General features: G+C 39.1%; 1 protein-coding gene across 1 annotated transcript in view; it reads left to right on the forward strand.

Moving 5' to 3' along the window:
* Nucleotides 1-9496, forward strand: part of shisal1b (shisa like 1b) — a 37963-nt gene extending 28467 nt beyond the window's left edge. The window contains exon 5 of the mRNA XM_029522898.1: nucleotides 6016-9496. Coding sequence (XP_029378758.1) covers nucleotide 6016 — 1 coding nt within the window. The 3' untranslated portion in view covers nucleotides 6017-9496. The remainder of the gene's footprint in view (nucleotides 1-6015) is intronic.
* The last annotated feature ends 7767 nt before the right edge of the window (nucleotides 9497-17263 follow it).

Genomic DNA, 17263 nt, shown 5'->3' on the forward strand with positions numbered 1-17263 from the left:
GCACCAAGGCCTGCATTTACATTGTATCTTAAGGCTAAAAATAGCTCCTAACTGGCTGAATTAGGAGAAACCCCTAAGAATAATGCCAGGACTCCTTTTTGACCTAGAATAATTCATAATGCTACTTGCTAAAAGAGGGAGTCTGGGAGGAGTTTGATGAATTCCTAACGCACAGAGACCAAATCACAAGGAATAGAAAAGGGCCATGGGCACCTCACCACACTGTGCTTCTTGGCAAAAACTTGGCGACCTCCCAGGAGTCTGTAAAATAATCAATCGGAGACTGAGTTACCTCAAGTTTTTTTTTTTTTTTTTGGAATTTTTCTGCCTCCAAAAGTTTTTCATCAACACTGTTGCTAAGTGCTTGGCCTTGGTGGGAATTGTCGAGTCTGTTTGAGATCACTTCTGTTTTTAGTTGGTGTTATAGATATAATACTGATTTGACATGTAATCTATTATTATCTGATTTGTATTTTTTTATTCCTCAGTTTTTGTTTTTTTTTTGTTTTGTTTGTATCACTATAGGATGTAAGCAAAAGCAGGCTCTTCCATCAGGTTTGACTATAGCCATAGCAACAGGGTGTTCTCTCATCTTTGGAGTTAAAGTTTGTCTCAGCGGCTTTGTGAAAAGATTTAGACTTTTAGTGAGAAACTTTTCTAGCTCTTGGTCTTAATATATGTAATGCTTTGTGAATAAAGACCCTGATGTGTGTTTGTGACCTGACAAAAGCTGAACTCTGTCTTGACAAAAATTTATTTTTTAAAATAAAAATATTCTTGGTTTCATTTCTGACTGGCTCATTAGGGAGCTGTCATTATTAACGAATTTATAAGAACAGAACAATATGAGAACTTCATTGTCCACCAGGGTCCCTTAACCCAAATGTTTGGAATTGGAGTCACATTGAAACAAACTGAATGTCTGTGACAACCATCTGCTGTCCTTTCAGTTTATCTTTTATTACCTTAGAGTGCAGTCACAGGAGTCTCAGGATGTGTTTTGCTGCATGAGACTGTTGTTAAAACACAATGATTTACAGCACCAGGATTGAACTATAACACAGCTGCCAGAGGGAACCCTCATTTTTTTTAGGCTTTCATAATATAGCAACACAATTGTAGAGCACCGTCTGACCAAATGTACATCTTTGTGCAGTCAATTTTTCATTCACTTCTCGGTCTCAGACACTGTGAACTCTATCTGTCTCACTGAGGCTCCAAGCTTCTTCCTAGAGGTAGATATCTCTCCTGGGTCATGATAATTTAATGTGGACGGAGGTTTGATAAATGGCTTTGCGAAGCTGCGAGGACAGTGGGAGCCATAGATCGAGGAGCTGGGGTGCTACAGAGGGATCCTGGGGCTGCTCTCCTGGTGCAAATATGGCTAACTAAGCCCAGACATATCCATGGAGCCTCCTCATTAGACATGAAGTCAGTTCAGTTTGATAGGACTCATCAATCCTGGACGAGCAAGGCTGACATGTGTTAGCAGCTCTTTGGCATTTTACAGTACTACTACTGTCTGTATAAAGGTGTGTGAAACTTCATCAGTTCATGCAGATAATAAACAATGGAAACTGCTTCAACATGGCAGTTTGAAATAATCTTTTATGTAATATCATTGGCTATAAAAAAATCTTCAACCTTTATAAAAAACAGGGAATAATTTACAAGGAGCTAAAAATATACCTGGACAATCATTCACTTTGAAAAAAAGTGACATAAACTGGGAGCTACATTTATTCACAGACAATTTCTGGGGCACGATTAGAACAGCTTGTTTGTCATTTCACGTGTCCCAGCACTTCTCACAATGCAGATACACTTACACTTTCTCTTAAATGTAATTAAGCATTTTAGGTGACGTTGTACACCACAGATGTTGCCCACACAGTGCGTCATCACATGGCCCATGGTTTATTTGTGGGTTTACTGATCTTTATTCCCAGAGAGGATCCAGGGTAATGGCTCAGAAAACTGGGTCCACTCTGTTGAACATCTGTCTGCCAAATGAAAACAAACAGAGATAGGGACAAGTCCCACAACTGGTGCAGCGGCATCTAAAAACAACCCTGGAAGCAAATCTGGAATCCAGTGTAAATGGTTGCCAGAGCAGCAGAACAATCCTCACAAGCAAGTCAAAGTATGGTTTCTTCACATGCATAGATTTGTTTCTTCAAAGAAAGTGCAGCTTAGTATTCAGCATGAGAAAAACAAAATGATTTACTACATTCCCGTGTGAGCAAGTTGGTATGTGCTGTTTAGAGAGGGGTTCTGCGTGGGTGGCAGGGAAACTGTTGCTTTATCCCTTTATTAACATCCCCTAATCATGTATTCATTTTTGTTAAATAAACTCAACTGGTTTCATCGGTTCCAAATAATCTGCATTCCAGCCAAAGAAAAATCAAAAGGTCTGCTGAGTCAGACATTACTGTTAGGGTTAGGTTACTTTATGAGCAGGGAAATTAAAGAGGAGTTTACTCATAGCAATGTGTTTCACTTAATGGGGACAACAACAGAGAGTTTTTCATGTTATTTTTGAACTGAACTCGGAATTAATATGGCATGAGCAAAGGCCAGGATGTGCCCTGGAGTCAGAACAACACAGGACCATAAAAAGCTGACCTGACTAGGCCAGTGATTTCCAATCAGAGGTATTTAAACCCAGAGGGGTATTTCTGCAGTAGAATTACTACCCAGTATCTTGGCTTATTGGAATAAATACTGCAACAATATATATATATATATATATATATGTTTGTTTAGTTGGCAATAGGTGAGATTGAGTGAAAGCAATATTATAATTTTTTTTTCATGATAACAGTGATATTGATCTGTTCATTTATTTTCCTACATAAATAAACTCTGAACTAATCCAGCAAATAGCAACTGTAAAATCAATTCAAATGAACACATTGGGTACACGATGGGTGGCGTTAATGAGAGGTCACTGGAACTGACCTTGGAGGCCTGTGGTAGTACAAATTCTATTAGGACCCTTTACATTTGGCTTATCTCATTTCCCCAGGAAAAAAACATTTGGCATCACAGGTCTTGGCAGAGCTCTTATGTAACCTTTAAACGGCAATAAACTCAGCAGTTCCTGGAAGCTCCTGCTCTAATGCTGTAAAGTTCCCTGCAGCATTAAAGCTCTGATTGGTTGTAGACTTGTGGCTGTTAGGACATTAAAAGTTTGGCATGGATCCCAGTTTGTGCCGGCCCAGCCCGGTTTGCCCACCAGTCATGCCTCATGCATTTAGCAGCACATGAGAACAGCGGCATCTTCTTTATCTATGTTGATGAGAGAGAGAAAATTTGAAAAGGAGCTGGCTGTAAGACTCTCCCACATTATCATTTATTTAATGATTCCTTGTGTAGTATGCGCATTATGACACTCCTGACTCTCAGAAGAGCAAGAAATATTTGATCTGCTGGTGTCTGTCTGGAGTGTGGCTTTGCTGTACATTTTGAACAAATTAAATTTGGCTTCAGTAAGTCCTGATAGAGACTTGCTGTGCAAAATAACCGGGCAATCAAGATGAAAAATCTGCTTGTTTGCTGGCAGAGTTAAAAATACATGACATAGCATTGTTTTAATGCGTGCTGAACATAAGCCAGAGGTGTCATAGAGATGTTAGGCAACATCAAATAACACCAATGCACATCCACCAGAACACGTCCGATCCCCTTGGGGGTTCAGAAATCACTTGGCACCAAGTTGTTGCAGCACATCATGCCCACTGGCACCGACTCTCAGAAGGATGGCGGTTCATTGGGCCCTAACCATCAGTAGAAGGTGTGGGGAAACTCTCAGCACATCCAGCATATATTTAACCATCCATGCGTCCTGAACATGGCCTCTTACAGTCAGACCTCAGTGATTCAATATTATCACCCACTCTAGCTCTTCCCATCACTTGCTTGGCCTGTCTGTTCCATCACCGTCATAATAAGTGGCTATCTCTTATAGCGGCACTGAAATATCTGCTGGTGTGTCTGCTGAGGAAATGAAATCCAGCACCCACACTTTGCTCGACTCATGAAGTTGAAACAGCACTTCACATCAGTTTTTTTTTTTTTTTTGTTTGATTGTTTGTTTGTTTGTTTGTTTGTTTTTTCAGTTCTTTTTTGTGATGGGGATCAAAGCTTAGTCTTCGAGCTCATTGATTAACTCTCTGTGTTAATGATAGAATTGTACATTATGAAATCATGGTCTGTCTGTCGACGGGGCCACAGAGCCATGCCGAGACTTTGTCCATTTAAATCAACGCTCTCCATGTGTGAGTTAATTAATATCATGGATGCTACAAAGGCAGTGAGGCAAAGAGTTCTGCTGCAGACTGAAGGGGAAGAGCAGGGGGATAGGTTTAGCTCTGCAAGTTGTTTCAATGTCTTTTGGCATTGCTGACAGCAAAAGTGGTTGCTGTAGGTCTTTATGTTATTTTTGTTTGTGATCTTTTACTCTATCTGTTCTCATATTTTTGTTTTAGTAATTTTCATTGGAGAGCATCAAGAGCCCCAACATCCTAAAAGTACAATGAGCACAAGCATCGAGTGCAAATATGCCTGTGTCCAAACAAGAATGCAAGGAAAATCAATTTGGTGAGAAGGGAGAAACTTTTCTTCCCAGTTACCAATGCAGTTATATTAGTTTGGACAGCAGCGATGAATGCCGTGGAGTTGATTCATTAACAGGAATCACAGACTTGTGACATATTCTGGTAAATCTGATTCCCTTGTAAAAAAGGAAAGCTGCCCCATTTTAACAGTCTCTGAGGTTTGTGGGTCTGATTTAAGGGTGATTTTGAAGTCAACAAAAAGGTTGATGTGGACCGCGAGGTGCAAAGCACACACACTGTGATGTGAAACAGTTTCAGCCAAGCAGCTAAAAGCGCCTCCAGTCTGTTTTGTTCTATAGGATCCAAAAGAACAATTTCTGTGGCAACGTTGTGGTTTTAATGAAGCAGAGTCTGGCCTAGAAAATGTCTGGAGCCGATATAGAAATGATACCGCCTTCCTCGATTCTTCTTCACATCACCATATGCATTCTTTATGAGTGGATGGAACTTGTCAGTTGCTGTTGATATGCTTTGGTTGTTGTTATCGCTGCAACAAAAACATTTTCTCATTATTAGTCAATTAGCCAGTGTCCAATTACAGCCAAAAGCCATGTTTACTTATTTATTTTTTGTTAGGCTAAAACCCAAAAACTCAAAAATTTTGTTTACTGTATTTGACACTGATACAAGCTAGAACCATTAAACCGTTAAAATTGGAATCTGTTGCTTTGGAAGGACAGATACGTCGCCAGATGCCATCTGTGTGTTAGATTTTGTGAATGCCATCAAATTAGGTGCCAGCATTAATTTAGGAGAAAGCTGAAACCATACGTATGAAACAGAAGTGTCCATACACATTATGTTTGTCTGAATTATAAAACTATGCATGTAAATTTCTTTGTTTGATGAATCTCAAGAGTCACTTTCCACTCTGAGTTATCAGTGAATGTAAACAGATTTTACTCATCTTTGTTTTTTCATCGCCGAAGAACGCTGTGCTCATCTAGCTTGACATTTGCATGAGGTGTGCAAAAGGGGGAAAAAAAAAAGAAAAGAAAAAAGAATGCAAGTTTTTGTTCAAAAGGATGAATAGTGTTTATATTTATGAATCATTTATGCATCAGATCCCTGAAGTTTGTTTCTGATATTCATTAAGTCTCTCAGTCAAACGTACTCCCTGTTTCACTGATGGTGTCAGCATCTGGAACCACCGCCACCGTACAGAAGGGTTTATAATCTGCTCCCCATGTATGAGCAGGTTCAACTGGGCCAGGAGCATTTGTTACATCGCTCTCTTTTCTGTTTCCTATTTTTCTTTTCATTTCTCCACTGTTTCATTGAAACTGAATATGCAGTTCTAAGTGGAAAAAATTTACTTTTGTGAAAACATTTTTGTTCAAACTACAATTTCTGCATATCTTGATGCGCAATTTCTTCTTCTTTTTTTTTTGGCCAGAGTGAGGCTGCGAGTGGAAAAACACAGAAGAGTAGCAACACCTTGTTCCCTTACTTGGTACAGAGGAGATGCCCCACAGATGCCCAGCTGCGGACCACATAAACAAAGACTACTAGTGGTTTGGCCATACTTAAGTAGTTAGAAATGACTACTCCCCCTTTCCAATGAGCACAAAGCACCCAATGACCAACCGAATTAGGCTGAAATGGCATTTATGAATCCAGCTGAACCAAGTTTGCGTGACACACCGAGGACTGCGCCACTGCTGCCACAGCGGAGGAGACGACATTCGGCTGCTCAAAGGTGTTCAGCAATCTCCTGAAACGGCTGCCAAAGCCTGGAGTATCCCAAATAAATCTGAGCTGGACTGGATGAACTGTAGACGAAGAGGCTTGCTTGTCATAGAAAAAAAAAGAAAAAAAAAAGAATAATCTTTCTAGATATAAAATGTTTATAACACCACTGTGTCAGTATGTGTTCAGTAGCAGTTAGACACAGTTGTGGATTATCAATTTGGTGATTTATTTATGTGAACTAGTCAAAGAAATATATGAATGGTTAACATTTGGAACATGTTACAGCTTAGGTTGATGCTGAGCATCTCATTTAGAGTAGAATGTTTGTTACTTTCAGAAACCCGACACAAAATGCCACATTGAAAGGCATTAACTTGTACTGAAATGCTTAAATTTTACTTTCTGCTAGCGAATCTTTCCACATTGTAACATGTCTGATGAGGACATTATGGCATACAGTTAAAGCGGTGTAGATCCAGGGGTTTTACGTTAGGCCATCAAGAGATTTGGTTTGACTGACAGGGACAAAATAGATCTGGATCTTAACATTCTCATTATTATGGACCCATCACACATTCAGCAATCCATGTGAGCTCAGGCCTCAGACTGCTCTGAACAATAGGTTTCCAACTGTTTTTTTCTATTTCTGTGACGAGACAATGTCAACTTGTCACAGATTTCTACACAGCCGTTTGCGCAAACATATAAGCACTGAATGTACTCCAACATACAAACGATAGTGGAGCCTCACTAATCAGTTGTTCCACAATTTCTGAATAACATTAGTATTAACAGGGGCAAACAGAAAAACCTGTACACAGGGAGTGTGGAGAAAAGGTTAAATCTGCTGTTGTGAGACACAAGCAGGCAATGGGTGTAATATTTACTGATACTTTAGATACTTTCATATTTTTATTTTGTCCACGCTCATATTTTGGATTGTATTCCGGTTCAAATGTATGTGAAAAGTTCAAATTTCCAATCAACTGTACTTAACTCCACTTAACTGTAGTCAGCAAGTCAGTTTTACAGTTTGCTTTCAGAACCTCCAGATGAGTGAAAGGAGGATGTGGTGTGTAGAACCGGTGGGTGTGCTGCCTCTTTGCCTCGGTTTTTGCCTGTTTCAGTCAGATCCTCGACTGGGGTGCTGCAGACAGCTGAGATATAAAGACTATGAATCATGCAAAACTTTTCTAGTGGAATCAAGAGAGCTGAAAATGACCATAAAAGGTCTCATTTAAGGCATCAGGGATGCCTCCTGTACCGTAAATTGTTTTCTGCTAAGTTAAAGATAACCATAACTGTTTGCTCTGATGCTATAACCCCATTTGATACCAAATAAAGTAAGTATGGGAGAACAGCCTCAGTTAATCCATCCATTGACTTATTTGCCCCGCCCCATGACAGGAGTTGCCTGAAAGACAGGTCCATTAGCAATACAATGCAAATGAATATCCATTAGGTTCCTTTATAAGGAGCGCTCTATATCCCACATTGCTCACGGACAATAGTTGTAAGTGATTAGCCACGAATGAATAAGATCCCCTTTTAATGTCAGCAATAATGTACAGTAGCATAAATCAGAAGGAGGACGTGGTTTGTAAAGGTCAGATGAGCACTGGGGAATCACTGAGGTGCAATCCAGAGGTTTCATCTTAGTTCACATTTGAAACGCGGTCACAGAAATGTACAATAATTCTGAGCTCATATTTCTGGGAACTGTGATGTAAGAGGACTTTTAGTAAAGAAACTCATCTGCTTCAGGGCTGCAAGTAATGATCATATTATCCAACAATCAGTTAATGTCTCAGTTAATCATTTGATGTTGAAAGTAAAATAATCATATATGACAAAAACTAATCAGTAACTAAAATAAATCATTATGCCTGATTACTTATTATTGATACTGATTATTGATTGGTGGTCTATGGTTGAATACTGAAAAATCCCAGTAACAAATGGTTGAGTCTCCAAAGATATTTAATGAACTATTATAGCAGATGAAGAAAAGCAGCATGAGCAAGAGCAGTGACTGTCCCTATCTTGTATTTCTAACTGGTCATCTGATCGCTGCCCAGCTTCAATGTGAACGGGTCCAAGGGCACAACTTTGTCGTCAGAAAGCTACCAAGAAACATTGTTAGTTATGCGACTGCTGAGAGAGGTTGGAGGTCGCCACACTGGCTCCTGTTACCATAATTTTCCTCTCAGTTTCATTAAGTTTTGAATGGACCCCAACAGATTTCCAAGCAAATGCTGTGAGCTGAGTCTGCCGGGCATCATCCTCGGTTATCAGCAATAACATTCACATTTTCCAAGCTGTTAGAGCAAGTTGATTCCCATTTCCATGGCTAAAGTTTAATTGCATGTGCATACCAGCAGGCACTTGATTCCACTTTCAGGGGCAGAAAAGGCAGGATGTGTCCAAGTGAAATAATTGGCCCAGAGATCGGTGCTAGTCTTAAATTACACTCTTCTGCTCTCTGTCTGTAGCTTCCTCCCTTTTTTCCAGAGTGTGAACAGCAGCAGTAAAAAGAGAAGACACATTTTTAGCAGGTGCAGAATGGATTTAATTAGTTGTCAATGCTCGATCAGAGGGAAAAATCTGATATGTTCTCTTTTCAGGGCTCACGGCTGTGTGTTCTGACCAGTAATAAGAAAAAGGGGATATGTTCTTACCACCAATAAAGTATCAATCACACCCAAGGAGAAAAACAGTAGCAGGGTCAAGAAACAATTCCCAGACACACAAGGAATCCCACGTTTCTCACAATTTTACGACTTGGTTTTGTGATGTTTTCTGTTTTGTCGAAAACAGTCTTGACTCTGGCCTGATGTGATGTGGTACTGTAAATTGTATCGGCTCAACCCCCAACCCCCCCAAAAAATATTTTAAAAATAAATCTTAAAAAAAAAGGATGGGAAGAAGGGAGCACACATCTGTTTCAGTCTCTCCAGGTTGCCATGGTAACAGTTGCCTTACAGTTGAATACCCACCTGTACACAGAAGCTTTGTGGTTGATACCTCACTTTCTGGCTGTGGTGGTGGTGACAATGTGTACCACATTCTGTCTATGTATTTACTACTAGATAGAAAGTCCAGTACTGTTCAGTTGGATTGTTATTGCACTTGTTGACTTTGTATTGTCACAACAGGGAAAAAATAAAGTTTTATCTTTTCCAGTGTGTTTAAATCCCTCTGTGTCAAGTGCTCTTTGGAAACAGAAACAAAAAAGAAAAGTCTATGATATAACTCAGTATGCCAGGAAGTTATGTAAATGTTAACACTGGCTTTTTTAGCATTTTCTAATGCTTAGTATATGATATTGGGACAGCTATGAGACAAAAGTGCCATGCACCCATTTCGCCAGTTCAAATAACTGGTCATTTACATTACTTTAGATATTGAGCCATCAAATTGCTTGATTATACATACAAGACAATTGTGATACATACTCGGAATAAAAAAAAAAAATCATAATTCTTGTTTTTTTCTGTTCTCAAATGCCAGTTTTAGAATATTATCTCAAGAAGAGAAGATTATGAAAACCTGAAAAGCTTTTTGGTAAAGTTTAAAAAATAACCAAAGCTTCCTCAAACACAACAGCCTGTTGTGTGATGATGATTTACTGAAGAATACATACATACACAATCTAACAAACAGAGGGAGAATGTAGCTCACTAAATAAAGAACATAACTATTATATCTTCAGTTTAACTGAACACATTCCTGAAAGTGCATTCAATCTTACTCTATCACTGCAGTTCAGATTAATAAGAGTGACAAAAATTCTCTGATGCCTTTTATAATAATGTGTTTAATTTATCAACAAACGTAAGTATTTCTGATCACGACCACAAATGAACTTTATAGACGGAATGACCTCATTAGAGATGAACTACTTTTGTCTGATTAATAACAAATAATTCAACATTATGTATTCAAGATATACAGTACAGGCCAAACGTTTGGCGACACTTTCTTATTCATTTGAATGAGAGGGTGTGTCCAAACCTTTGGCCTGTAGTGTACATTCAAACCTTATACAGTACATGCTTAGTGATTTTCTCATGGCAGACACAACACAACGGCATCTGAACAGCCCAAATACTCAAATGGACAGTATTACAAATAAAATTTTGATTTAGATTTTTCTTCATGTAAAGGAAAGGTGATAGAATGTTTTTTTCTCCTTGACCAACAAATTAGAGAATATAGATTAAAATAAATAACAAATCTTTGTGTTTTTGGTTTATTCTTCAGCTGACCCAGACGAGAAGCTTTCACCACCTATTGTTAGTGTGGGCGCTCTGGGAGCATCCTAATTAGCTTGTTTGGTGTTTGCTGCTTTTATAGTCATTCCCCACACCAGGAGATGATTCATCCCGCCTCAAAGCAGTGAACTTCCACAGACTGACACAGCCTCTTCTAAAGCTACGGAACATAGAACATCATTAAAACAAAGAAGAAAAAAACTAGGTAATAGATGGGCCACATTAGGAAGTGTCAGGCCTCAACACCTCACTTCAAATCGGAAACCTGTTGCTGCCTGCTTGTGCCAAAGTCCCCTGGCAACCGGGAAGTTTATTATCATGTTGTCAAGGTCTCACTGAGCTCTCCTAATAAGCTCTTCTTCCTTTAGTCAATCATCATCCACCTCTGTCGATCAGCCTGTCCAGGTTCAGCTCGTAAAACTACCCCTTCATCCTGCCATCTTGTCTCCATTCACTACATATTACTCTTTCCTGTAATTTAGTAACCAACGCTCTTCCCATCATTGCGCATGAAATCAATTGCTGCTATCCATCACCATTTAAAAAACGTTGTCTGGATTTCCACATCCTGCTGTTATTGAGGAGCCTGAGACATATCCGGCCAACATTTATCTATTAAAACTCCATTAGATTTCAACTCTCCCCTTTCCTTACTGCTGCAGGCTGGATCTTCTGAGGCACAGAGAGTGCATTAGGATCCACTGGAAATAGATATTAATGTCCACAATGATGCGTCTATTTAAATGATTGATTGTGAATATTTGAGAAACGCTGCTATACTGGACAACACCTAATCTTTGCAAAGAGACAGGGCAGACATATAACTGATGTAGTATTTGAAGCTGGTGTATCATTTTATTTTAGCAAGCCTGTGTTAAGATGGACAGATGTATATGTCAATGACTTAAATGTAGGACAAGTGGTGTCACAGTAAAGGAGGTTCCTCTGATTAAATAGGATAGCACATTGTGCAATGTATAGGTGATATCTGTCAGGGCTCGAAATGCAAAAGTGCTGCCCAAAGCTGCAGAGGGATTTTAATGGTGTTTGAATAATTTAAAATGCCCCCACTATTAGCATATATAAAAATAAAAATAGGACAAAAAATCATCATGTGCACAGCAAAAGATATTTCATTTAATAATTATAGTATATAATTTACACAGGCTCTATTTGACTTTTTTTATTAATATTTTGAAAGGCCGCATTATTGGCAGATATTCACTTTCAAAAAAATGTTGTCAGTAGAGTTCAGTCAGCAAACTAGCTTGTAAAAAATGTAAACAAATCATCTGTATTGTGAACATTTGGCACTTAAGTTGCCATCACCACTCTGAAGTATACAGCACCTGTAGAAGTTGCACAAGGATGACAGTAATTGGATTATTTACCCCTGAACTGTATCAAACAGGTAAACACCTACATTACACTACATTAATACAACAGCAGGCAGGGATACTTCATCAGCATACTGAGATTCCACCCCACTACGAAGCTCTCAAATCTCCATCAAGGGATATGTCATGGATAAGTGATGGTGAACCACTCGGTAGAGATCCTTGTTCTTCAGAGATCCACCTGTGAGCTGCACTACACGAGTATCGCTAACATATAGCTAATCGGCCTGCCAGCCATTCTGGAGAACATCAATCCAATCATCTCTGATTAGATGATCAAAGAGCCCCGGATATTCCAGCTGATCGACTAAACCAGTTGTTTCTTCTGGATCGATGAGGACTATGTTCTGACGAACATGAAGGAGATCCTCCCTCAGGTCTTCGCTGAAGCTTTCAATTATGCCCAGGACTTAAGTGGCAGGAGTCTGGACCAGTTGATCCGTCGCCAAAGAGGTAACGGCCAAGGTGAACCTCAAGATCGCCATCACGATGAACTCTATGAAATTGTACCATAGCTGTCCAGTTTACAACTGTGAATCCCTCAGTTACATCACTATGTACTCCATGCTCGACCTGCTCCCCAAAGTACTGACATGTGGGCTGATGAACAAGTGCAGGAGGTGCCCGCGCCAGGCCGAAGCCGCCCAGTTAGTGACCTCCACCGCATTCCTCCATGGAAGCCACTGAGAATTTTTACCTATACGGAGGGGCCGCTGTGAGGTTCTCTGCTCCACCCAGGACAAAGCCGTGTAGGACATCCTGGTGGAGAACTGCAACCTCTCGCTGTCCCCATTTCAGGACTCCGGCCAGTCACCTGCCATAACCGACTCCAGCACAAACCCAGGTTCTTCTGCCATTTGACCAAAGCCATCAGGAGGCCTTTCAAAAACTCTTTGTTATAATTTCAATTATAACTGAAATAGCAGCGTCAAGGAGCAGAGCTTTATTTTTATTCTTATTTTTTAATTCTGAATTTAATCAAACTTCTGGTCCCCAAAAAACAGCCTGAGATGTTTTCTGGCAGGACATTTTTTGACTTTAAATGAAGTATTCAGTAGAAAAATAGGGCAGCACAGCGGCATTGTGCCTTGTCTCACAGGAAGAGTCCCAGCCTGAGGACTTTCTGTGTGGAGTCTCCATGTTCTCCCCGTGTCTGCGTGGGTTTCCTCTGGGTGCTCCGGTTTCCCTCACCCGTCCCAAGAAAGTGACAGGTAACAGGTAGAAGATGAATTAATAAATTAATTTAAATTAACCTGAATAAACTGGATTTAATAAATTTAAATGAAGCATGTTTTATTGTTCATTTATTATTCTTGGGATATTTTTGAAATTAAGTTGAGATAATGGTTAAATTTAACTGGTTGAATTGACATTTGTTAGATCAACTTCAAAGGGCATATTGCAGGTTAAAGACCACTTTGAATCAATGTTTCAAAAAATAGCATAGGAACACTTTTTTCTTCAAAGCACATTGGTAAATGCATTAATTAGGCTTCTAGAGTTGTTTTTGTGAGAAAATCTTGCGCCCGCATCCAAAAAGGCTAAAGTGACGTACGTCACTTCTGCAATAGGAATACAATGGATCCCAATCTCAGTTTTGACACAGAAGAAACATTAAATGTGTACCATTACACATATGAAGGCCAGTAACTACGAGCCTGTTATGCGCCTCAGAGAGCAGGAAGAGAGCAGGAGGAGACTAAATGGTCAGAGGAGAGAGACAGAGCTGTCAGTGGAGAGCAGGGCAGGTGGTGTTAGCGTATGTAGAATTGTGTTCATGTCGTAGTATTGCACAGATTACCATAATATGTCAGGCAATAGCAAAATTATTCATGGTCATCTATTACAGGCAGGAGTATTGATACTTACAAATAATCAAAATGAATGATCTTGATGAAGTGTCTCATCCGTCAACACTACGAGGTGTAGCGAGAGAAACACTTTGGTGATCCATGTTTTGTTTGATAGGTGCTTGTGTGGGAAATGCGTGGCCATGACCACAGCCGAGGAGAGCATGTGGTGCAGGGAGGTAGATGCCTGCTGGCTCTCAGCGGAGAATGTCACCCCCAGGCACCTGGGATTTGACGCTTGCTGTCTGAATCCCTCCATGCTTCAGATAGCTTACATGCACTACAGGCAGGAGCATGGACCTCTCCAGGCCAGCAGACACGAGTATGTTATATTTAGGGCAGAAATAATTAATTCTTCTCTTTAGCTATTTCGCTGTCTTTATTACTTACATTTTCTATCTAAGTAGGATAATAAATTACATAATAATGCTGAATGTTCAGCAGATTTGTAAAACTCTAAATTTGCACAGCCGGAGCCTGCTTCGGACAGCTGAGCTGAGGGGGCTGTGCGCATCGCGTCAGTCGCACCTGGGTCTTGCTTCAGCATCCCACGTTGAACTCAATCAGATCGTTTGATTGATATTCCTCCGGTCTAAAGAGTCCTTTGTCTTAGCTGGTGCATCCGTGAGGATGAGCACGGAGGATAGCGGCATTTTTTTTTTTTTTTTTTTTTTTTTTTTTTTTTGCCCTGTTAGGAAACCTGTGGACTCGATGTTACTACAGAGTGGAGTTTGTGCAACCTCCACAAACGCAATAATTTGTCATGATAATGAATGAATGACACAACACTACTGAAAGTGACACAACAATACTGAAAACACCTACCGCTCTGACTGATAACTACCTCCTCCCACACTGAGTGACGGAAGAGCCGAGCATATAGCTCCCTCTGCCTACGTCATATGACGCCCTGTTGGAAAAAAGAGCGTTTTTAGAGGCTTAGCTCAAAACTGTCACTCTTTGGACTAAATTTGCGCTCCTTTGTCTTGAAAAAATTTTTCAAACCTTCATAAATTTTTCAAATGGTATTCTTTAAACAAGATTATATATAAATGAAAAAAAAAACAAACCTACAATATGCCCTTTAATACGATCATTCAGTAGATAATATTTAAACTATATTTATTACGCATTGATCGCTAAGATTCATTGCACATTTTCAAAGTAAATAAGACACTGGGATGGTTGAAGCAGCTCTATTGATATATTTAAATGCATGTGCTTGGTTCTTTACTTTAGAGGTTAATCGCAAGGTCACCACTTAGAGCAGGTGGCTTAAATTTTGAAAGTTTGTTGTGATTACCGTTTGACTCCAGCAGAGCACATAAACGAGAAGAGGACAAACTTAAACATAATTAAATAAATAAAATAAAAAGTTGATTAGAAATTTTATAGGAAAGAGATTTCTTTATCCTCAGAGTTCATCAGCCATTATTTTCTGGAAAAGGTAATTATGGGAGCATTCTGTCAAGGCACACAGTGTAATAATTTCTCTCTCTCTCTCTCTCTCTATATATATATATATATATATAGCAACAAAGAACATTTTTCCGCAAATTATTTAATTATATATTGGTATTCCAGGCATTAAAGAGCACTATCTGAACTATAATAATAGCAATAATGTTGTCTCTAGTTATTTAGTGTAATCTCATCTCTGTATGTTTGGTGAACTAGTGAGGCTAAGGCTCACTATCGACTCTGAAGATGGGTCAAACTCAGGGGGCAGTTTCCCTTAAGAATTAAAACTGAGGGTAAACACAACCTATTTTGAATCGGTGTTCATTATTTCCTCCAGGGTCACAGCACCAAAAAGGGAGTGTAGATATTCAGTATAATTTATTTTCAGCAGAATAACAAGCTCACTCTAAGGAGAAAATAATAGGCTGTGTTTTTTGGCAGAATTCAAACGACACTATTAGTCTTATTTTTAATGAAAGAAGGTTGTTGCTTTTTTTTTTTTTTTTTTTTTTTTTGTTATTTATTTTATTTTATTTTATTTTTTTAGCCCTCATATAAAAATGGCATTAATTATAAGACTTAGAGAAAATATTACATTATCCTCTGTGGAAAAACAGGATTTCTCCTAGAAAACTGGAAGAAAAATAATAACCAAAAATAGAATTTATTAAGAGAAATTGGTTGAAGCACTTGTGTATATTTGATAAAAGTGAAGTAAACACTAATCTGACCTGACCACAAACCACAACCTTTTACAACAAATAAATAAAAGCAAGCAAAACAAAGTCTACAGCTCTTGTGTTTATTGGAATTGTGCTACAGATCGATTCTCTCTTCTGCCTCCTTATACACAGTTATAGGACAGTATTTTATGAGATTAGCAGTCACAAAGTATGGAAAGGTCCCACTGGTCCATTAAAGGCAATTCAGATGAACTCTCTGAACTCTCCTCTTCCTCCATACTTGTCCAGACTTTCTCCAGAAACAGAGTTTGACTGACAGGTTTCTTCTCCTCTTTCAACTCACTTTCTTTGGATCAAATGTTGGACTCACTTGGTCTGATATTTCTGACATAAATGAGGGATGGTCCAGCTCCATGAATCTTGAAAGCAGCCTCATACTGTCAGTCTGTTCAACAACAATCCATAAATGTGCCTGATCCTTTTTAACTTTCAAATCTAAACGAACAGCTTGTCTTTTTTCTTCTTTTTCTTTTTTTTTTTGCACCTAGATTCATCTGGCTATCTAGTCTGATCACTTTAGATGAAGCAAAAAACCTGACATGTACGCTTTTCCTGTGTGGTCCAATGCTGCTTCGAATGCAGATGTTACTCATGTTTCCTGTCAACTTTTGGATGGACTCTGGCTGACAAGTATTTGTCCACAGGGTCTGTATACACAAGGACAGTGTTTGTTTATCTTCTGGTGTGGTCACTGCAGAAATAACAACACACGCACTCATTTATTCACTCCAAAATAATATGAAAATATTTCTGGAATGCCCTAAATCATTGTTTTAATAGTTATAAGGTGGTTATTTCTTACATATAATGTATATAATATACAGTAACTTACACTATTGAGTCAGTGGTGGTGCGTTCTCATAATGGAGGAAGATGAAGGTCCCATCACAGGTTTAATTCCTTCCACGGTTGTCCTGAAGTGTACTCATATTCATTCTGAACCGGTGACAGACAAAATGATGACCTTGTTGCTGATATACGTGTAGTGGCTGAAAGATTTTAACCGTATTTGTCTTACATCACAAAGATCAGTGAAGATGCATGCCAAAGACACACAAATGTTGGCAAATAAGTTCTTGTGATCCGGCTTATTTAATCAATCCGAACATTTTCTCATCCTTAAGTGTTACAATCATGATCAGTCAGGGTGGAAAGCTAAAGAGCAGAAATAAAAAGCATTAACTCGAAAAAAGCAACAGAAAGATCATGTCTGATCATCATCAGCAT

The sequence above is a fragment of the Echeneis naucrates genome, chromosome 16, assembly GCF_900963305.1.
Source record: "Echeneis naucrates chromosome 16, fEcheNa1.1, whole genome shotgun sequence".
In the NCBI taxonomy this organism is placed as follows: domain Eukaryota; kingdom Metazoa; phylum Chordata; class Actinopteri; order Carangiformes; family Echeneidae; genus Echeneis; species Echeneis naucrates.